This window comes from Asterias rubens, chromosome 1 (genome assembly GCF_902459465.1).
Source record: "Asterias rubens chromosome 1, eAstRub1.3, whole genome shotgun sequence".
In the NCBI taxonomy this organism is placed as follows: Eukaryota; Metazoa; Echinodermata; class Asteroidea; order Forcipulatida; family Asteriidae; genus Asterias; species Asterias rubens.
In genome coordinates, this window is record NC_047062.1 from 15,024,557 (window position 1) to 15,048,639 (window position 24,083).

The 24,083-nt window shown below is 38.1% G+C and overlaps 2 protein-coding genes across 2 annotated transcripts; one reads left to right on the forward strand and one right to left on the reverse strand.

Annotated features, from left to right (window-relative positions):
- Positions 1 to 21,026, forward strand: LOC117296590 (C-1-tetrahydrofolate synthase, cytoplasmic-like). The gene is made up of 20 exons (XM_033779644.1): positions 1 to 201; positions 2,722 to 2,806; positions 3,100 to 3,159; positions 4,043 to 4,096; positions 4,806 to 4,942; positions 5,502 to 5,602; positions 5,982 to 6,118; positions 6,531 to 6,642; positions 7,050 to 7,219; positions 10,783 to 11,012; positions 11,957 to 12,140; positions 13,082 to 13,264; positions 13,795 to 13,897; positions 14,284 to 14,570; positions 15,064 to 15,175; positions 15,573 to 15,712; positions 17,727 to 17,869; positions 18,052 to 18,229; positions 18,663 to 18,923; positions 20,098 to 21,026. The coding sequence occupies exons 1-20, from the start codon at positions 152 to 154 to the stop codon at positions 20,185 to 20,187; spliced, it is 2,817 nt and encodes a 938-aa protein (XP_033635535.1). The 5' UTR covers positions 1 to 151; the 3' UTR covers positions 20,188 to 21,026.
- On the reverse strand, positions 20,333 to 24,083 carry LOC117296684. The gene is made up of 4 exons (XM_033779749.1): positions 23,725 to 24,083; positions 23,132 to 23,369; positions 22,457 to 22,604; positions 20,333 to 22,172 (listed from the first exon to the last, which is right to left on the reverse strand). The coding sequence occupies exons 1-4, from the start codon at positions 23,980 to 23,982 to the stop codon at positions 22,001 to 22,003; spliced, it is 816 nt and encodes a 271-aa protein (XP_033635640.1). The 5' UTR covers positions 23,983 to 24,083; the 3' UTR covers positions 20,333 to 22,000.

The following is a 24,083-nucleotide window of genomic DNA, read 5'->3' on the forward strand; positions in this document are numbered from 1 at the left end:
CGCATCAAGTGTGTGTTTGACAAAAGTCGCGCATGTTTCACTCTTCTGCGGTTTCTGCCTTACCTAGCTGGGGGACTGAAGATAACTGTTTGGTGAAGTCTTTAAATTATTCTTCATTTCAAGATTAAACAGTGATATACTTATCCCAATCATGTCGGGAGACGTACGAGGCAAGATTATTGACGGGAAAGCTATATCGGCGTAAGTATCACGTCAGTTTCAGTACAACGACTTGCTCGGCCCCCTGTGTCTCAAAAATATGGGGGTGGTCTCTGCTCTGGGCTCACTCTGCATGCTGCCCGGGAATCGCCTGGGCGCGGGTCAAAGTATTTTTCAGTGTCATTATGTCGTTTGTATAGTTGACTTGTAGAATTTATTGTGGGGAAAAGGTTGCCGAATCTGACCAAAAACTTATGATAATATTTAAAATTGCTAAACTAACTTTTTTTTTTATCAACAACAAAAACAACTAAAAAGTCCCAAACAGCATGAACAGTGGCACACTCACACTGCACAGGCAGTCAGATTCGGCCGGTTCGGCAGCAGGTGATCTGTGCCCCCAGAGATTCTGTCCGGTGTCGAATGCAATTATGTCCTCTATGCAATACTATCCGGAGGAAATTATTGCATATGCAATGTTGTCCACCGGACGGTTTTGCAATGCAATCGTGTCCGCCCGGACACATGCACATTCAGTTGTGTCTGCCCCCGTGCAAAACCGTCCTTGCAGTAAATTAAAGCCCTTGCCTTAAGGCTTAGTCGATGGAACACGTTCGCCATTTTTTTACAAGCTAAGTGCATGTCATGAATGACATGGGAAATGTTCGGCCGTTGGGTATTCGCTGCAATCATAAAATACATGAATATTCATGGTGCATGTATACGTAGGTTCAGTGCATGCACGCTCGCTTATGCGCACACATACATGTACAGCCGATGTACGTCCACCGGACCATTTTTGCATAGCCCCGGACACGATTGCATACGCAAAAGTGTCCGGAGCGTACAGTATTGCATGGCGGACACGATTGCATCTGACACCGGCCGTCCCCTCGTATGGCAATCGGTGTACAACTTTGCTCTAGTAAGGTCCTTCTTTTGAGCCGTCTTCCTTCAGCCCGCTTTAATCTCCCAATGGGCGGGACAGAATCTCCGAGAGACAGATTTCCTTGGCCTGAGACACCGGCACCTAGTTTTTATTCAGGAAAACTTTCCGTTTCCAACCGCAACTTTTTCAGTCATTACAAAATCAATATTTACTAAAGTTATTGCCTTTTTTAGAGTGAAAAAGTGAGTTGGATATGGAAAGTTTTCCACATAAATCAATTCAAAAGTCAAACCAATTGCTAAACTCATATTCGGATTGAAAAAACTGCTTTTTCTCTTTCGTATTTGTGGCTTATAGCTTTTGGATGAATTTACTTTACTGTCCCTGGTAAGCTATCCACTCCCTGTTAAAAAGACAGTAATTCGCTCTGATTTGGAGGCAGGGGGTGGGGGTGTTGGGAAAGGGTATTGATTACTTTGAATGTCTGCTTATTAAAATTCAATGTACAGTTGCACAAATATTGTGTAATAACGCAACGATTAAAGGTAATGGACCTTTGGCCTTCCCAGATCACACACGAATATTTGTAGATAGACATCTGAGATAAATTAATTGACTCTCTACACACCGGGTTATAGATTCCCTTAAAAACAAACAAAACTTGTTGTTTGTTTTCAAGGGATCTCTTCAAATTCCTGCTTGGAAGATGGCTGCATTGTGATCATGGTCAGCAAATCCACTTCAATGCACAATGCATTCAATCCAATCGGAACATAAAACACTTTTGAAAGTTAGTTTCATAACGAAATATTTTATTTTATGGAAGAATTACAAAATGCATTTGACTCTGACCTAAACAGCAGGGGAAAAAGGTGGAGGCATTTTTTTAAAGCCTTAGTATAGAGTATACAGTGCTAACACACATCATTGTTAGGGTAAAACCAAAATTAATATTCGTTATCCCAGATGCAAATTTACCATCTATTAAGACGCCTTTGTCGTTCTCTACATCTTGATTTGTCGGGATGTCCAGTTTTAAAAATTTGTACACTGAGAAGTCTCAACGTCTATCCACTAGTATTTATTATATAACACCCAAGCCGATCCTTGCCATTTGATTGGAGGATTGTCCGTCACGTGATAGCAAATAAAAGTACCATTGCACGCTGAGTCACTCACCGTGCTTTTTCGTTCCATCCGAAAAGTACCATTGCACGCTGCCAGCGTGCAATGGTACTTTTCGGATGGAACGAAAAAAGCTGAGTAAAAACATCACTGCGTGCGCGTGTGTTTGTAACGCAGCAGTGTTACTGCAAGGAATAATATTAGTAAAATTACTAATACTAGCATTCTGATTCTACAATTAAAAATTGTAGGCCTACGCTTTGTTTGTTTTGAAAGTTGTATCTTTCAATCAAAATGACAAAGATCTACTTGGTTGTTATATAAAACAAATAATGAATGTTTTTCATTCGTGCAATGGTGCGAATATGTTCATTCGTTGAAAGCTGGAATGTTCCATTCAACTCGGCTCCGCCTCGTTGAATAGAACATTCCATCTTTCAACTCATGAACATATTCGCACCATTGCACTCATAAACATTCATTATGTGTATAATATTGCAGTTCACAAATTTTTCAGAATTTATATTTTAGAATTTTTTTTTCACCAGAGAGTATCGAGCTGAGCTGAAGGAAGAGGTGACCAAACTCAAATCTGAGAATCCAGGGTTTGCACCTGGTCTTGCGATTGTTCAGGTATTTACAATTTAACTTTTGTGCTTGCCAACCATGCCAAGACTTCTGCATTGTTATTCCATATTATAATATCATCCTAACTTGAAGTGGGCCGTCCCAACTATGGTTGGATCGTACCGACTATAATTGGGTCATAACAACAGTATCAACAATAATATTTTGGGGTCCAAAATGACATCTTCCAAGAGTTGGTTTTGAGAAGAACCCAGTTTAAGATGAAGTAAAGGCTCAACATTTTGAAACAATGTGCCTTGCTTGTTTACCTTTTGGATTGTTGACTTTTATTCTTTTAGATTGGGGACCGTGATGATTCTAATCGCTACATCAAGCACAAGCTGGCAGCAGCTGAGGAGGTAAATAGTGTATAAAAAGAAATAATGGATTCGGTTTTGCCTATTATAGCAAGATGTCTTAAATAATTGTGACCATCCACCACCAATGGGCTGTAAAGTTGACACTTTTACTGTTATGGGCTCAATGCACTTTTGGAGAGAGTGTGTAATCAGCTTCAAAATGATACCATCCACATTTAAATCAGACTTTTCTTGACGAAGTTATGATTTCTCAAAGCCACCTACTTTTTTATTCAGATTTCTCAAAGATTTCTTGAAAACCCAAACAATTTAATAGGCTCTGCAATTTACAAGTGCAACTTTACAGCCTATTGGTGGTGGATGGTCACAATTGGTTTATTTCATACAAGTAAAAACGTGAACAAATTGTACAGCATAGCATAGAGTGTGGGTTGGAGTCTCAGTCTTGACGCTTGTGTCCTTGAGGAAGATATAAGTCATTATTGCTTCATCCTACAGATGGGAAGTAAAGCCATAGTTGCCTTGTGTCGTGTAATGCACGTAAAAAAACCCAGTTACACGGGTCGTTAAGAAAAGAGGTTTGCTTTGGTGTTTCTTGCAGTGGCTGCTGAATTCTCCACAGTATCTTGTAAACTTGTAAACCCTTAAAAGGTCCTACAAAAACCAGTCTCATATGAAAAATCAAAACTGTCTTAAAATGTTTCTGAGAAAAAAATAGAATTAGCTGTTGCAAACAACTTACCAACCAAAATGACCGAGGTTATAAATGTAAAAAATAGTTGATGGTCTGACATTTCAACCCTAGCAGAGTCTTTCTCGGAGGCTAAAATGTTTCTGTTGTTCAAGCGCCTGGAATACCTTGGTAGATACGTGCACTATGTATTGTAAGACTATAAATAATGGTTGTTTTTTGTTATTACAGATTGGTATAACTGCAAATCACTACAAGCTTCCAAGATCAATCACAATACAAGAGGTAAGATTGCTGTTAGGATCTTTTCCTTTGATTTTAGATAAAGTTGTACTGCCTTGGATAGTAATTAGGTTAGGCCTGGGCGACTAGTCGCGCCTCAAATAGTCGCAACTTCGACACTAGTGGCGGCTAATTTTAAGTTCCCAAGATGCATTGTGGCATAGTGTTTGCCACAGACACAATAGTTGAATTCACGCTGATAGGAATAGTCGATTGTGTCACTGATGTCGCCCCCGGCCTTAATATTAATTCACTTCTGATCTAAACAATTAAATGCATTATACTAAGTACTCAGCTTGATTTGATTTGATTTGATTTGATTTGATTTCCCCATGGAGCACACAATGTTTGTTGCCCTCTGTAGTCTGTTGGAGGAGAAATTTGACCCATTTGGATTTGTCCAGGACAGCCAGGGAACAAGCGAAGCCTAATTCTATTATTCTAAGGTAAAAGTTAAAAAAGCAGGATAGTTATTTTCAGAACTGAGAAGTCTACCGAACCCCCGAACATCTACTCTGCGGTAGTAGAATAAAGCAAGACAATTCTCTAAGAACAAACGCTACCTGGCAAGTAGATACACGCATGGTGTTACCGCAAACCAAATATATATTGATACCTCACCAGTCACCATGCAATGCTTAAAATCCTATATAAAGTGTGGATTGTTCTTTAATCTGCAGTACAAATCTGCTGTATTTTCTCTTTTCTTTAGGCCCTGAATAAGATTAACGAGTTAAACAATGATCCCAAAGTGCATGGAATCATTGTCCAGATGCCACCAGACTCTGACGTCCCAATGGATCAAGACACATTAGCCAATGCTGTCATTCCCAGCAAAGATGTTGATGGGTAAGTAGCATCCCTAAAGGTGTTTTGATACCTTTTGTAGATCAAGTTGTTGGCCATGACATGAATCCCTACTCGCTGTGAATGAAGATTTATGTAATATAATTTACCTGTAGAAGTTTCAGCCTCATTAGTCACCAAGTTTTTGAGAGAAAAAAACCCGTGAAAATCACAGAGCAATATTTTCAGGAGAGTCGCGTAAATCCGTGTTACAGAAAAATAATTTTTGTTGCATCGCCTTAATGGGAGACTTTTGGGACGCTTAGTGGCCGCAGACTTACCAAGTGTAATCCATTGTTCTCAGTCATGTGCACACGCTCAGAACTACGTAAACAATGGAAATTTACCTGGTAAGTCTGCTGCCACCTAGCGTCCCAAAGTCTCCCATTGTGCACTACACTGTATAAACACACAAAACACATTGACTCACATTCTAAATAGCCCAACTGAGTTTGTTGTGATGATGACGTTGGCTGCGTCAACAGGATGACCTGCTTGTAATGTGAACACAAAGTCACCATCATAAAAACTTTTGTTTCATGGGTACATTTCCCTCTGTTAGGTTGCATGTGCACAATGCTGGTAAATTGGCAAGGGGAGAGCTGGATTCCTGCTTCGTTCCATGTACACCAAAAGGATGCATGGTGCTGTTGAGGCGTAGTGGTATGTACAACTCTCATGGGAATTTTTCTGTTCTATATTTTCATCAGAACCAAGTCATCACTGCCATCCATTTCTTGTTTTCTTATTTACTTGTTTTTGTACTTTTTGTTTCGTTGTAATAATTGTCAAAATTGTAAATTTCTACTGGAGTATTTCAAGGGCATCGAGGCAATGACCAGGGGTTATGGAGGCATCACCTTCGTTACCTCTGTGAAGTATTGGGGTGGATTTCACAAAGAGTTTAGACTAGTCTAGTCTTATCACGAGTTTGGACGAGTTATTCTCTTTGTGAAATCGACCCCAGGACTGCTACCCTTCTACTCCATCTACTCTTGATTATACAAGACGTTTCATTTTGAAATTTTGCTATTTTCTGAAGGAGTCGAAGTTGAGGGCAAGCGAGCTGTGGTGATGGGACGTAGCAAGATAGTCGGTGCCCCGATGTCAGACCTACTTCGTGGTCACAATGCTACGGTTACCGTCTGCCATTCCCGCACCAAGGTTCCTGCCACAGTGGTGAGTCAATTTAAAGTAATTTTCTCTTCCAGAAAACCAATGATTCATGTAAATACTTTACATGTCGTTTCTTGTGGTTGTAAAGACTGTCCTGAGCCAATGGCTGATCAAGCTGATCTTATATCCAGGTTTTCTTGGCATTAAACATCTCAGAATATTTCATTTCCTCCCAGGCAAGACGCCAGTCCAACACAGGTTACTCCCAAGCTCCCAATACCAATTTGTACTCCTGGGTGGACAGAAGCAATTCTTATAAAGTGCCTTGCTCAAGGACACAAGTGTGGCGACTGACCAGGCCAGAACTTGGCCCCACATTTTGTAAATTACAGAACTTTAGTCCACCACCATAGACCGCTCAGCCCTGACAACCCAACTAATTTCTTGTGGATCTTGCCTTAATTCATGTTAATAGGTTGCAGAGGCTGATATTGTTGTTGTAGCTATCGGCAAGGCTCGCATGGTGAAGAGAGACTGGATCAAAGACGGTGCAGTGGTCATTGACTGTGGAATCAACTTCATTGATGGTAAATATTCAATCCCTAAATTGACCCTACCTTTGGCCCAAAATCGCTGTGGGGACATCAAACTCGCACTTGGTCTGTGTAACTGAATTACTCTGAATTATTTTGAATGACTAGCCAATGGTTCGAGTCAGTGTTGTAGCCACAGAGGGTGGTGCCGGGCGGGCCAAAACTAACAAATTTCGCCCAGCATACTGAGTAAAATTTACTGTGCTGCCCAGCACAGATTTCCCCCAGAATGTACATGGCCCCATATCTAAACAAGAATAATTTTGGTGGACTGCTCGCCCTTGGTGGACTGAATTGAATTTAGAGCCCACCACTAAAATTGGTCTAGAAGCCAGCCCCTGGTCTGAGTAACTAGCCCCTTTGCTGTCTAACCATCCCCTACTTTTGTTTCTTTCCCCTAGATGAAACTGCAAAGAGTGGTCGCCGTCTAGTCGGCGATGTCGATTTCAATGACGTAAAGGAAGTCGCATCTCAGATCACCCCAGTGCCTGGTGGTGTTGGCCCCATGACTGTCGCCATGCTGATGAGCAACACGCTAGAGGGCGCTAAGAGGACGCTAACCAAAGCAAATGTTAGTCAGTAAGCCCCCCCCCCCATCCCCACAGCTGATGCAAGTCACATGCAGAATCCACATTGAGGGCACCCTTTAAGATTCAGACTACCAAATTATCACATTTCACACATATGCATATTTTTGCCTGGCGTCACCGGATTTTTTTTTCGTAAATTTTGTAGAACATTTATTTGTTACTTGTTATTTTGTCATTCTTCAAACCTAAAGGTAAAACTATCTGCTGACATACAAATTTCTGAACATTACATTTCAATTTAATTTTGAAATTTATCACTTGGATTGTAAGAACTGAGCCAGCACACATTGTCAAAAATGATGGCCTGTCTGCTGCCACCAAGTGTTGAAAAGAGGTAACAAAAATGGCGAGGTGCCTTCAAATTGATCAATATCAGAACTTGTCATCGTCAGAACTTCTAGTTTAAACAAATAAACATAATTTAAAGAAGGATAATAATTCCGAAGGAGGGAGGGATTATTTATATCTTTAAATTATTGTTTAAACTTTTGAAATTTTGAAACAGATTTCCACTTGTTATTTTTTCCTCGGTTTAAACATTTCACATCCCAACTTTAAGTGTAGATGTATTGACCACATGGTGTAGTTACAGTAGTATTCAAACTGTTTTGTCAAGCCCAGGCACCCAAGCCATAGTATATAGCCTAGAGGTGCTAATTTGCAGAAACTAGTGTGAAGCCAATTTTTACCCATTCAAGAAAAGAGAAAGAAAAAACAAGTTTTCCAGTCAGAAACTATTTGTTTAACTAGTGCCGTATTTTTGCTGATAGCAACCAAAAAATTATTGTTTGCTTGGCATGTTGAACAATGTGTTGAGTTGCTTTGACCCCAAATGAGCTTCCTGGTTTTTCTGTAATAATTTGAAATGTAGGAATTGAAATGTCCTCAACTGGATCTTGTATCAGTGACTTGCATTGGTGTAATGTTAATTTGATTTTGCTGCTTCGTGTTTTCATTTATCGTTTAATGTATGAATTCTGACCGCCGATTACAGTGTAGTTACAATTCTAAACCACTCGGATGAAGTCTTAATTTTTTGAAACTTCTAAAAACTAACATATTTTTTTCACGTTGTGATTTGCTGATACTCATAAAATGAGTGATTTTTTTGTTTTTGTTTGATGACCTTGAAAAGATTCAGTGTTAAATTTGTTTCTAATTCCAAAGATCTTTTGCCATTTTCCATGATTACTGGAAATAATTACTAATATAATAGCGATTTCAATTTGAAATAGGGCTGTAACAAGGGCTTCATTTAAGATGTAATTTTTTTGTTGTGTGGGATAGTTTTTGGGAGATATAAGCAAAGTTTGACTGTGAAAAAACTTGCTTGTGTCAAACCATGAATGATATGTTTGTATCGTATGTTTGTACAAATCATGTTTTAACTCATTTCACTTATTAATGAGAGAAATTCATCAAATTTAATCAAAATTTCAAATCAAAATAAAGGTCACCAATATTATTTGTTACTCTTTCAAAACGTTTTCCAAAGGTGCTCTCAAAATTTGGACTTTCGTAAACTTATGAATAAAAGATTGTTACAAAGGTCACCAGTACTATAAGGCCACAGCGTTTGTATTCAAAACCTAACAATAAACGGTGCCAGTGATTTGGTTTATAATTTTATAACCAAAGAACTGAACTAACACACAAAGAAATAAGAGTCTTGTCTTTCTAGTTTGTGATTGTGTGTTTCTAAATTTTTAATGAAGAAAAACAACTATTTTTTAAAATAATAAATTTTCATCGTAAAGGTAGGGTCATACTGAACAATAATTTTGTAATTTCTATAAGTGATGGGCTCTGCAAGACTGAGTCACAAGGGGGACAATTGACTTATTGGGTTTATATATAGCTGAAAAAGAGGATACAACAAGCTTCACTTTGACATATCTTACACACTTGTGTGATGTTTGGTTCAAAAGTTATGACCTTTTGAAATAGATTATGTCACAATCTGAAAATAACCCATACTGAGGAAACGGCCTGTTATAAAAACATCAACTATTGAGGTCTAGGGGATGAACAAAAAGGTTTTTTTTTTTCAGAAAATGTGAAAATATAGACCCTAAAGAAGCATAAAACCACATTAAAAAAATTGAAAAAAATTCCCCATCCCATCACTCAACAGCCCTGTACTGGAAAGTGGGTTGTGCGACAAGCGACTGCTTTTTGTAGAACTTGTCACATATGAAAGCTTAGTTGTTCTAAATGATGGTAATAGTAGCAAGTATTCTGTGAAATACTTTTGTCTCAATGCGTATTTTGATGGAAGTCAAAATTAACATTTAAATCTCTGGATAGATTAATTTCTCAGATTTCTGAGGGTTGGTGTCCGTTCACTTATGCTGCAGCCAGAGATGTTATTGGTACCCGCTGTCTCCTCGATAATTTTTGATGGAGTCAATGTTCTTGTGAAAATACCCTTGTGAAAATATTTTGCTCTTTTCTCAACAGGTATACACTGTATTCAACTGAAACTTGCACAAGTGTTTTTCTCAATCTTTCTTGATAATTTTCTTATAAATCAGCATTACATTGACAGCAACCAAACAATGACCCTATTTTGGGGGCTATAAAAAGCATTTGTTAAGAAATGAATATGGTCGGAAAATTGTTTAAAGTAGAATATATATTGATTCACGCAATGGTTTTCTTTTAACTAACACGATCGCCATTTTGTAGAACCCAATTTTTGACTCGACAGCATTATGGACAGTTAACGAAATATCATGAAAACCACACAATTTTGAGGGGTGTATGAATGGTTCATTACATTCTACTTTTAAAACATCTTTTCTACCATATTTATTTCATAACAAATCCTTTTACAGCCCGAAATCGCCCAATCCCAAGGTTATATGTCTCGTGTTTTTGTGAGCAGCTATCCTAACAGCTCTGCAATTGTTACCTTTTTACCTTTTGATCAAAATGCTGGTACCCTCAACATCTGCCCACATTTGTTAAACTATATTAGTCCCTTGGTTATGCAGACTAAAGACTGCATAATAACTGTAGTATGAAGTTTCTCTGGGCACCAGCAAAAAAAAAAACCCTAACAACCAAACTATCACAAAATTTACTCGGTATTCAAACGACATTCAGTTACTTCTACAGATACACGTTTAATCTGATGTAATAACCAACATGGTGGGCTGAAATTATTATTTGTTAAAACTAAAACGGAAGTTTAGCTGTCTTAAAATATTTTAGATATACATGTCTTGGTTGGGGTATTTGTAGACAATTTTCGTTGACGAAATTCCCTGATTGGACCAATTATTTCTTTTTAGAAAATAAACTAAAAATATCACTACTGAATGCGTTCTTTGGTGCAAACACCAATGGGGTGTGCTGCCTGGAAAAAAAATTAACTTAAAAAAGACTAGTGAATGTGAATACGAAAGCATACATTAAGACAGTGTTTAAGAAATGGATGTTGGCATTCCTTTGAACACTTTTGGTACAAAATTGCCTTCTGTTTAAAAAAATAGAAACGCCAAACATTCAAATCTTTTGAATTAAATTTTTTTGTCTCCAGACTGACCAATGGAAGATTCGATACCTCCCGATTACACCTCTATCTCCTATACCGTCAGACATCGATATCTCACGAGCCCAAACCCCGAAGGATGTTGCAGAGATCACTCAGGAGTTATGTCTCTTGCCTTCAGAGATTGACTTCTACGGCAAGAAGAAGGCCAAAGTTTCTCTTCGCATACTGGATCGACTCAAAGACCAACCTAATGGAAAATATGTTGTTGTTGCTGGGTAAGTCACTACAATTACCGATATCACAGAATGCATGGATACTAAATCTAAGTTATTCTTTTAATGGTGTAGTGAGATGTGGTCATCAACACACCAGGGGCCAATTTCATAGAGCTGCTTAAGCAAAAAATTTGCTTAAGCACGAAAATAGCTCGCTTATTTTGCACATGTTACTGGCCAATATTTCGTGCCGTATACATTGCTTGTGACTGGTATTTAGCTGTTTATTACTTAGCATAACAATTGAGTGAAGTCTTGGCCGGTAATCTGATATTACTAGGCAAGGATTTTTTTGCTTAAGCAAAACTTTGTGCTTAAGCAGCTCTATGAAATCGGGCCCAGACTTTAGATGTGTTTTAGGCCTCGTGCATCACGGAGGCATGAGAGGAAATTGCAATCACCTTGTAGAGGTTGTCCATTACCATGAAGATTTTCGCATAAGTGCCCTTGTTCTTTTTAAAAGTAAAGCATCAAGCCTGTGTTTCTGATTGACAGAATGTGGGTTCAAGTGCCCGTCCTTAACTCTTGTGTCCTTAAGGGAGACAATACTGGACTGCAAGAGGGCACACTTTATGCACAATTTTGCCTTTGGGGGGTAACAAGAACGGTTATAAAGATGTTTTACAAAAAATTTTTAAGTAATGGTAACTCACAAGTTCAAGTTTAAATTTATTATGACTCTTTTAAAGTCTTCCCTCATCTGTTTGATCCCAAAATTTTACCCCAAATGTTGCCCTCTTGTAAGCAAGCATCCGGTATAGATGAACACTATATAAACAAGACTGTTTTTCAGTAGTAGTGTGCAAAATTACGTGTAGATGTAGTCACCTCAGTCATTGTATCATTTTCCAAATAGGGTTTTAAATAATTCTTTTATCTATATCTGAAACTATTCAGAGGTTTTCTTTTAAAACGTTAGTATTGTTTCCTTTCCCCAAATTCAGAATCACCCCAACCCCCCTTGGGGAAGGGAAGAGCACCACAACGATTGGGCTGTGTCAGGCCCTGGGGGCACACATCAATAAGAATGTGTTTGCGTGCGTACGTCAGCCGTCACAGGGACCAACATTTGGCATTAAGGGTGGGGCTGCAGGGGGAGGTTACTCACAAGTCATTCCTATGGAAGAGGTAAGCTGTTGAGTGGTGATGCAGTGGCAATCAATGAGACTATGGAGGAAAGTTTCAGACATGATCAGACACGTTATTTATCCTGAATTCAGTAAACAAACAAAATTCAAAATCTCATTGAGCCTTTAAATTTTTTTGAAAGAAGTAAAGCAGACATCAAAGGGAGAAAACAGTAAACCTCATTGTATCCAAACCTGTAGTTTTCAGTGTCTTTCCCTCTGGAATTGTAACGTCTAGAGTAATGGGGAACCATGGATAAAGAGCCATTTTCAAGAATGTTCACATTCGTCAAATTTCATCCCTGATTAATTCACAGGCCCTTAACAAACCTATGAGTCTGATCTTATTATGTGTATCAGTCATTCATTCTGCTACTTCCGATAAGACAAGATAGTACATAAATGTATTGCAAACCTATGAGTCTAATCTTATTGTGTGTATCAGTCATTCATTCTGCTACTTCCGATAAGACAAGATAGTACATAAATGTATTGCAATGAGTACAATCATTCCCAATTCTCTAGTTTTTATGAAATGAAACTATGAAAAAATAGATTTTCAAACTACTTGTGTACTTGGGGAACTAAGTGTTATAAATGCCAGCTATTTCGGAGTATGTTTTTAACCACATTGTTTAACATTATACCGACTACAAAATCTCATATAGTTTGTGTTTACCTTTACACTGGTGTGTATTATAGCACTGTATACTCAGTACTTGCACAATTAAGTTCTGTGAGAAAACAAAATCTACAGGCAAATCAATCGGTTTGGATTCGAACCTGCAATCTTTGCATCACCAGAACAAATGCCCAGTGGCTAGAGACAGTTCGAATCCTATGTATAAGCTCTCAGGTACAAGATCACCATGTTGTTTTTCTCATAATAAACAAAATTGTACTGTTTCATAAAGTTTTACTGTTTGAATCTGTCATCATTAGTTCAACCTGCATCTGACTGGAGACATTCATGCAATCACAGCATCTAACAACCTCCTGGCTGCAGCCATCGATGCCAGAATGTACCACGAGGCTACGCAGACAGATAAGGCCCTCTATGGCAGATTAGTGCCAGCCAAGAACGGAGTCAGACAGTTTTCACCGATCCAAATGAACAGACTAAAGGTACCATGTAGTTCTTGATTTTTTTCTTCGAGTGAGTTGAAATCCCTCATGTTTAATTGAATGACTTGGATTTATTTAAACCAATGTATTCAATGTATTTGTCTAACTTTTCTGAAACTTTCAAGTGAGCCTAAAATTATATTTCGGTGATGCACCATAGTAGCACGTTTATTCTCTTGACTGTGTTGTGGAAGCTAAGCAAGACCCCCTTATTCACATAAAAAAGTGAAACATACAGAAATTAAAAAGTCTTTGTACAATACATTGCGCTCCAAGACACCTAGCAAGAAGGGTGCCTCACATGGCACTTACACTTATGGATTGGTCTATAGAGTGAGCCTGAGGGGTATTGTCACACGGTCAACTTCTTTTATGACTGATTGAAATCAATGTGGTCAAACATTTTGCTCAAATTTTTGCAAGTTTAAAACTTTCAAGTGAGTGTAGGATATATTGTATCGCCGTGATGCACCAAAGTAGCATCTTTATTCTGAGAGATTATCTCTGAATAAATTTTTTGTTTTTCTCAGAAACTTGGTATTGATAAGACAAATCCTGATGATCTGACTGATGATGAGATTAACAAGTTTTCTCGATTGGACATTGATATATCAACACTCACTTGGCAAAGAGGTAGGTAATATTTCATAATACTTAAACAGTGCCTGCTTGAAAGTTTTATAATTAAATTATCATGGAATGATGGTTGTGGCTCCATCTAGAGCTTGTGGACCCGTTTCATGATGTAAGGCACAATTAAACGCACTACATCCTATCCGCCATTTCGGAGGTCAAAATGTACACAAAAGAGTTGACTCCCAAAGGGGTGAAAATTGTGAATTCCGTGTGGTGCATAAGGGTCACTGCAGTGATACATACAAGTGCACTGCTGCGTGTATACACTACACTTTGTAAAAGTTTTATGTGAATTCCAAAACTACACCAAGAACCAGTTTTTATGTGCTTTGGCAACGACAATTAATTTGAATTGATTGCATTTATTTCCTGTACTTCTTAAGTGATGGACACAAACGACCGTTATCTCCGCAAGATCACCATCGGCCAGTCACCAACGGAAAAAGGCATTACAAGAGAAACTCAGTTTGACATCACGGTAGCCAGTGAGATCATGGCCATTCTTGCTCTGACTAGTAGTCTGCGTGACATGAGGGAGAGGATTGGTAGGATTGTGATAGCCAGTGATAAGTCAGGGAACCCTGTGACGGCTGAGGATGTTGGTGTGAGTGGTGCCTTGACTGTTCTGATGAAGGATGCCATCCGACCAAACCTTATGCAGACGTTAGAGGTAGGCATTTGTCAAAGAAAGTTTTTCAAAATATGCCATACTTCTGTCCTGAAATGGGATTGAAAACTCTTCAGCTTTCAACTACATGTACTCATTTAGACTGGCTGATTAAAAGGTTCTGGGGAGTTTTGGTTTTTTTTATGTGTGGAAATGTGAAATTATATTGCAGACGTGCTACTTCACAGAGGCAATTGCATTCATGGCCCTAGGTCATGAGGAAATAGTTGGAAAACCGCTTAAATGTTTAAAATTTTCAATCGGGTTTTGGCCTGGCAAGATCAACACTAATTGTTTTACTATCATTTCAGCAATATCATTTCTAGGAAAATTATTATTATTATTATTATTTTTTTTTTTTTTTTGGGGGGGGGGGAAAGTTTTTCACCATGACCATGATCTTTATACAATGTAAGTTATGTACAAGTTGGTGGACTTGCATATTTTCAATGTTACTAATGTTTTGTGCACTCCCTTTACTATCACACACACACAGGGTACCCCTGTGTTTGTGCATGCAGGTCCGTTTGCTAATATTGCTCATGGTAACTCATCAATTCTTGCTGACAAGATTGCGCTGAAACTGGTTGGAAAAGATGGTTTTGTAGGTAAGTCATATTTTTAGTTAATAGTCGAGATTGTTAAGCCAATTGGTAGTGTTGCATTCATTGAAGATAGACATAAGTTACAAATTATAACAATATAATATATTTATTTATAAAACTTTTTTTGTTTAAGATGTGGAATATGATGGATTGATCTATTATGTTTCTTTTGGAGTTGTGATATGGGATTACTTTATTCTGCCCAGATGCATATCACTTCAGGAGTCACCTTTGCTTTCAAGGAAAACAAAAGTTTAAAACCATTTTGGTATGCTGCATTAACCCCAACTTTGCCATTGAATGTTGATTCTTACTTTTAAGATGGCATTTGAACCAATAATACATTGGTACCATCAAGTAGTGATCCTTATACAAACTTTTGTGTTTCTTGTATATGCAGTTACTGAAGCAGGCTTTGGTGCTGACATCGGTATGGAGAAATTCTTCAACATCAAGTGTCGATATTCTGGGCTTCAGCCTAATGCTGTTGTCCTGGTAGCCACTGTCCGAGCACTCAAGATGCATGGTGGGGGACCTACGGTGGGTTATGTTTCCTGTTTCAATGTATTTTGTTCATTTACAACATTAGTCAGAGTTTAGCGGTTAACACTTTTACTAATGGTGTGATGTGGCTGAGTGTTAAGCCCCTTTCACACGAGCGCTGCAAACGCGGGTCCCTGGTTAAGGGCGCCAGCCGTCTGTCACCTTTACCGCGTGCGATTTTTTTAGCGAGCATTCACACGACACGCACACACACACATGTAAACATACGTCCCTCGTTTGGGTAGGCCTACTGCATGGACAAAAGTCTACAAGCAAGAGGCTTGAGTTAAAACAAAAACCTTACAGTTAAAAGGAATAAAATAAATCAATTTCATTGAAATCAGTTAAGTCACATAAAATGTAGAATATTTTAAAAACATTTGCGATAACGTAACTCTCATCCCGTCGGCCGGCGGGAAGGGGGTTACGTTTTCGAAGCTAGAAAAAGAAAAACACAAAATTCCACGATTCAAATAGCTTTTTGGACGTTAAAAATACTACATTGTTGACTGGAAATGCTTTTTAGATTTGAAATTATTGATGAGACATACCAAATAATGAATTAAAACATCGAAAAGCTTAGCCAAATGACGTATTCTGCTTGCGATTGAACGATGTTTTTGCTTCAAGGTTTGAGCTTGTCTTGAAATGCAGCGATCCAGCAACGTCGAGTCATGATCGAGTCGAAGAAAAACACAAAATTCCATGATTCAAATAGATTTTTGGACGTTAAAAACGCTACATTGTTAAATGAAAATGTTTTTTAGATATGAAATTATTGATGAGACATAACAAATGGTGAATTAAAACATCGAAAAGGTTTGGGCTGGTCTAGCATCCGGCCACAAAACCCACCAGCCAAACGGATCGTAGTCCAGCGTTGAGCAGATATACATGTACATGTATGTACATGTACATATGCATGCTATAGTTCGCCCATTTCTTTCTCCATAGTTCTTCACGTGTCAACGCAGCGGTCCCTCATTACGATCGCAGGCATTCGGTTCAGACGATGGCTCCCCGTGATTATAACATCGATGCGATTTTTTGGAGGAGGTCTCGATCTGTGTTATGAACAACACGGGACCCAGGTAATTTCGTAACATACATAGCATTCACACGACGTGGATTTGCGATTTCATAACATCGATGTTATGAAATCGCACGGGACCCTCGTTTGCAGCGCTCGTGTGAATGGGCCTTTATGCACCAGATTCAAGCTCAGGTGTTTCTGATCAGCAGAGTGAGGGTTCGAGTCCCGGTCGTGCCACTTGTGTCCTGAAGCTAGATATTTTAGCATATTTGCTTTGTCATTTGGATGGGACATTAAGCGGTAGTGTGATTGGTAGTGTACATATATGTAAAAGAACACAGAATACTCATCATGGAAGGGGGTAATAGGCCTACCCGGTATTTGTGGTTCACACAGCAAACACTCTTGTTTACAGGTTTCCTCATGGGGTTGCGAGCTACAGTGATTCAGTTCACTTATGAGGCATCATTGGTTTTATTACGAGAAATATTTAATAGTATATAATTATAATAATAATCTGTTGTAAATAGCCATTCAAAGGGACTGGTCCGTAATTTGTTTTGAGTTTCCAAACACATCCAAAATCACAAGCGCATATAACAGAATGGTAATTTGGAAATGAGAAGAAATTGTAGTTTTTAGATCTACGAGGAAAACCCCAAATGGGAAAACCCACACGATCAGGTAGGAACTATTATAAAGTTGACAATAAATGGAGGTAAGACACTGCTCTAGAATTGCAAAGGTCGTGGGTTCGAATCCCGTCTGAGTAATATGCCTGTGATTTATTTTCACATAGCTCAAGAAAGTCCTGAGTATACAGTGCTAACAAACATCAGTTTATATGGGTAAAACCAAAAGATGCGTTTAGTTTTTTATCAAGGAGGAAAATTCCCCAAATTGGAAAATCAACACAATAAGGTAGGGACTAATATAAGATTAACAATAAAGTGAGGTGTGTTGATGTATTTTGCGCAGGTTGTAGCAGGTCAGCCACTCCCTAAAGAGTACAATGAGGAGAATCTTGAGCTGCTTGAGGCAGGATTCTGTAATCTACGCAAACAAATTGAGAATGCATCCTTCTTTGGTGTTCCCTGTGTTGTGGCCATCAACAGGTTTGGGTAAGTTGAGTTCTGTTTGGGAGTGCTGCTGTCAGAGATCCGGTTGGTTACCGCTGTCACCTCGTGAAAATACCTTGACAGTTTTTATCAACAAGTAAACACTGTATTCAGATAAAACCTTCACATGTGACTTTTATTGTGTATTTCTTGATTTTTCAAACATTTTCTTTGATCAATTTTAGGACTGACACTGACAATGAGTTGCAGTTGATCCAGACTCTGGCCAGGGGGGCAGGGGCTTATGATGCTGTTGTGGCAACCCACTTCAGTCAGGGCGGGGCAGGGGCAGCCTTGCTTGCATCTGCCTTGGAGAAGGCCTGCCAACAACCAAGTAACTTCCAGTTCTTGTATGACCTAAAGGTTGGTAGAATATTATCATTAAATTCACCCATTTGTTGTCTCCTGGGTATTTTTCTGAACATGGTTGTGTGTGACTGTTCTTAGCTCACACGATCAGCTTTGTTATGTGAAATGTATTTTATCACTGTTTTATTTGTTCTTTCAAATTATTTGTTGTGGATTCCTTATTGGTTTGATGAGAGTTTTCATAGTCGATGTCTTCATTATTAAATTGAATTAAATGAGTATGCGATCTTCTTGATCTTAAACAAATTCTAAAAGTTTAAACTTGGGATTGTGTGAAGGGCAGTCAACCTTTGGTGAAGTGATTTTCTCATAAATATCTCAGCAGATATTTTAATTAAATCTTCACACATCTCAGTGTTTGAGATAAATTCCTGAAATACAGCATTGAAACAGCATGAATGTAACACACTTTTCATTTTCTTGTCAGCTCCCCATTGAGGAAAAGATAGCCATCATCGCCCGTAAAATCTACGGTGCCGACGGTATAGAGCTCTCGGAAGAAGCTCAGAAAAAGGTTGACCGCTACCGTAGCCAAGGATTCAATGACCTCCCGATCTGTATGGCCAAGACACATCTGTCCTTGTCACATGACCCGACAAAGAAAGGTACACCCACAGGATTTACACTGCCAATTAGAGATGTAAGGGCGAGTGTGGGGGCAGGTTTCCTGTATCCACTCATAGGAACGGTGAGTATGTGATTATTACTATCAATCATTTCTGATCTTTAATTTAACTCAGTCTGTGATGAAGATAACCCCCCTACTATTACTTTCCTCATCATTAGCAAGTTAGTTGATTAGCTTTTCCAAACTTGATGTTCAAGGAATTAATTGTGTCCAGTACACAAATATTAACTGCTTGAGTGCTATGGTTAAAACTATGACACCCGAGGTGATCCTTGGATAAGGAAAATAGAACACTCTGGTGATCACTGAGGGAGTCATAGTTTTCATTTTATAACTGACATACAGATCCTTGTCATTTGATTGGTGGAACTTACTTCACGTGACATTCACTATTACTCCCATCCGCACCGGCGATCAAAAAGACCTATTCGCCCATGGGTAATAGCATTTCCCATTCAACAGTTAGGATCATCCTTGTTCCCAATGTTTTTTAGCAGATATACAGCGCCGCCACACTGCTGCTAAAACAAAGGAGCACCTGTGCAAAAGGTTGTGATCCGATTGCTATTTAATTTGTGCATTTTGGCCGCTATGTGGCGCTATATTGTTTTTGGTTGTCAAACAATTTGTGTGATTTTTCATAATGTTATACTTTTAAAATACATCAAATTTCAATGATCTATATGTCAGTTATATAAAACAAATATTGAGTGGCTTTAATTCGTGGAATGGAAGGAATATTATCGCTCAGTAATATTTGGACTGTTCCATTTCACTCGGCTTCGCCTCGTGAAATGGAACAGTCCAAATTTTACCTTGTGATAATATTCCTCCCATTCCACTCTGAGCCACTCAACATTTGTATACCATAGCCTGAGCAAAAGTAGTCAATAGATTCTGCCTATACCTAAAGGTACCAAGAAGCTGCCTTTGCTATGGGTACAGTACCTTGGTTGCAATGGGTATAGTACAATTGTTACCACTGGTAAAATTTGCTAGACTTAAGCAACTTTCTAGTTTAAATAATTCATACCATGTGAGGCACTCTAAGGCCCTTACAAGGCAGAATCTTTGCAATTGCTTCCTTTGTTGTAGTTTATGATAGTTATTAAATCAAACTGCTTATTGTGAATCATGAAACCTGTAAAGTAACAATGAGTGATCGGTCGTGGGAGTATAGTTAGGAAGTTATGTAAATATTTTCACCATCATTTTGTTGTTTTGTCCTTTTCAGATGAGCACTATGCCTGGCCTCCCAACCAGACCTTGCTTCTTTGACATTGACATCGACCCTGAAACAGAGGTCATCACAGGTTTGTTCTAAACGCAAGAGCTATTTTGACCTTTGCATTGAGGTTATCGCAGGAAGACTTGTTCTTCATGCAAAGCTGTCATGGTATTTGCATAAAGATCACACAGCCTTGTCTAAGACAGCCCCTTAAAATAAAAAACATTAGTTGGTCAGGGAAAAAGTAATTTTTATAAAAGAGAATTTATTCTAAACAAATATGAAAATATCCACAAAGTATACACAGAATGGTTCTACTTATTATTTCCTTAGTTTATGATTTTCCTTGATCTATATAATATCTACATTCAAGAAAGTTTGTTTTTTATGGTAATCATCTGTAATTAAAGTGATACATTAAATAAACTTACTCGTGTTTATTTTAGATAATTTGTAACTATGTAAGCACAAAAATATATTGAAATATTGAATTTTTTAATACAAAAATAGTCAATTTGATTATGTTGAGGCATTTAAAAGTGGATGATGAGTTTACAAAAAAGAAATTTGTGCAAACAAAAAGTACACATTCTGATTTGTTTGACACTTACGAAGTATGACTAAGGAATTGGACTGCAGTCACTATATGCCCTTGGTTTGGGTCTACAAAAAGATCTTATATTATTAAGAATTTTAATAAAGTTCATCAGGGATAGATGAAATCTATGATGTAGAAAAATTTAAAGCAGCACTGTGTAATCAAATTGTTACACCACTTGCTTTGTTTTTCAGTGACAGGTCAAACTCAGGACATTGCACTGCTACAAGCCTCTCTACATTGTATTTCCACCATTTTTCAAAATGTACTTCTGTGAATGTAGGGTTTGTCAAGACATTCCAAACAATGAATTAAAAAAAATGCATCAACCAGTTTACATGCTGCACACATTTTGGGCTCAGTCACAGATTTTACTCTAAAGGTAGGGCCATACTTTGGTGATGACCGCGGAAATTTATTGTGACACTTTCTGTCTGAAAATCTCCTTTTAATAAAGATTGTAATTGAAGGAAGCATCCTGCGAACATTTTTTGTTTGAAATGCCCCCATTGATTAAAAATCAATGAAGGTACGTCAACAAATTTGAATCTGAAAAATGTGACCTCAAGGCAATTTTTGAGGACTCAAAATTCCAGAGATGTGGTGGCACCTCGCCATACTTGGGTGGATTCAACATCCATAATGAAAATACTGTGATAGTTCTTTTTGCTGTTTTCAACAAGTAGACTTTTACTGTATCTTTCTTGAGATTTTTGCCTATAAAAAATATTACTTTCCGTAAAAACATACAATGACCCTACCTTTAATCTTGCTCAGTGCACTAGTCATGAGTGCAAAATGAACTTTGATTGTCAATATGTTTTCCAATAATGTGCTGATATTTGTGAATAAGTGTAAATTTAACCAATTCAGGGCACAATCAATATTTCATGAACTTTGCTAAGAGGCTCTATATCCACAGAAAGAGAAACCATGATTTAAAAGTATTTAAAATGCCAGGTTATGACACTTCTGATCTTGACCAAGGCACTTAACCATAATTGCTTATCTTCATCAAGGTGTACAAATGGGAGCCTGATAGGGCTGAGATAGTACTGTGAACCCCTCAATGCTAGTTTAGAGGTTGTATGCTCCCGGGGTGAGAAAGTTTGAGGAATGATCTAAAAGTGTGCCTGATGAACAGTGGTAATAATGTTGTGAAGTGCCTTGATCTAGCTACTAGAATAACAATTATGTTCGTTATTGAACCAAGTATTTTAATTGTTTTTTTACACAATCATTGAAAAAGCTATCTGATTAAAGGACCTTTTGTTAAGTCTCCGTGTAGCTCTACCATGCTTTTGGAGACAGTCACCTAGCATGTTTGAGAGCCTCTCGCTTGCTGAGTTTAGCTAATTTGTCCTCATTCTCTTTGACAAAATCCTTGACTGCCTTGGGAGCGGTGTAGAAGTAGTTGCGAAGGGCCCATCCTATGGATTTCTGGATGAAGAATTCCTTCTCATGGCAACATGTGAGACAGAATCTAAAAGCAAATCAAGTGTATTTATTAATCCAACCATGAAATTCATAGAGCTGCTTATGCACAAAAAGTAGCTAAGTACTGCAAAATGATGTTTAACAGGAACACTACCATGTCTCATGTAGTTTGTGACTGTTATCCTGCTCATTTCTGCATAGCAGCACATTGTCAAGAAATATTTGCTGCTTTAGCAGCTCTATGAAATTGTGCACAGATATAACAAAAACAGGGAAATAGAGGAAGCATATAAGACATCCAGACTGATGTTTGACATAAGATATCTTTACCTGAATAGTTTGTCCTGGTCAGTGTTCTCCTTGTACTTGAGTTGGTACAGGATCGCTGCTCTACGAAGCCACATGTTGCTGTGAGTTATCCAAGTCTCTAGAATGGGATTAACTACGTTTGGTTGCTCCTTGGCCAGATAAGCAACAACTAAATATCAATTGAAGAAAAGCCCCAAATAAATAAGACAGGCAATGGAATAATTCAGGGTATTGTTTGTTAAGCACTGCAGTTATAGGCATATAATAATTTAAACAAAGATAAGATCTAAGATTAAAGTGGTAGAGAGAGCAACATCAGATTTCTAGGGAAACGATTTGCCTGTGGCGCAATTTTTATTCCAGATAAGATGAGTCCAGCCCAATTAAAATAGCTCATTACTTCCTCTCAACCGAGTCCACACTAATAAACACAGGCTGAGGTTTCATAAAAAAAAAACAATCATCGTATTGGCTGCAATCTTATATTCATACTCAAAAATTGTTTTATTGTAAATGTCAAAATGTAGAAAAATATGTACTGCAAGAAAAAGCATCACTTTGGAACAGTTTACATTGACTGCTTTCAGATAAACTCCAAAACAAATTAAATTTCTTGAACAAACGAGAAAACTTTTTTCTTGAAAGTAATTCATCTATCTTTGAGGTTTTTTGTTTCCTCTTAAAACTACATCTTACGGTTAGGTGATATGTTGTCGATTGAATCCCACCAGCTATTAGTTGTGATCATCTCCTCTACACACCGCATCGTCGCCCGGCACTCTGCGGCGTTTTCACCCTTGAGAAGTGCCTGATATTTCATGGCGAATTTCAAGGCGACGTGCATACATTCTCGGTGTGGTTCGTTCCATAATGAAATCATGATGCTACGTAGGGCTGCTGGGTCGGTAATGGCGGGAGATTCTACAAGAATTTTCTTTGGAGGAGACGGTAAAATGATAATTATATTTTATGAAAACACAAAAGTGGTGTTCTGTCGGACATCTATAGGATTTTGAGAAAATGTGGAGCAACATTTTAATGTTTAAACAAAGTTATTAAACAATTAGTAAGAAAGTGAGAGATTTACAAAACACAACAACAAAACTGAACATTAGTCTGAAGGAGTATTTAAACAATAAATTGATCAAAAATATTCAAAGCCCATTTTTAAAGTACCTTTAAATTGTAAAAGATCTGGACAACTTTCCTGAGACCTTATTATTGGGACATCTTTTGTGAATTGTTTTCCTTCAAGTAAACAAAAAAGGAGACTGTGGAAAGTAACTCACATGCTTGAAAATATCTGTCAGATTCGGACTTGGTACTCCATAAAATGCAAACTGATTCCTCATGTACTTGCTCATAGATGCCGCTTTGACTTCGTTCGATGCTGACTGAAGATGTCGAGTTACTATAGCAACAACACTCGTTGCCATGGTAACATCTAACTTGGACTTTTTATTTCTGGCGGGGGATTTCAGTTTGGCTCCTTGACGCTTTACGGGAGATTTCGACGAAGTTGGTTTTGTTTTCTTTTTAGCGTTCATATTTATTTAAGTTTTTAGTTTGACGGGAAGGCTACTGGAGGTCTTGAAGGATGTATGTCTTTTCTCGTTTTGCCTGAGCGGTGTTCTGAAAGCCGAGACAA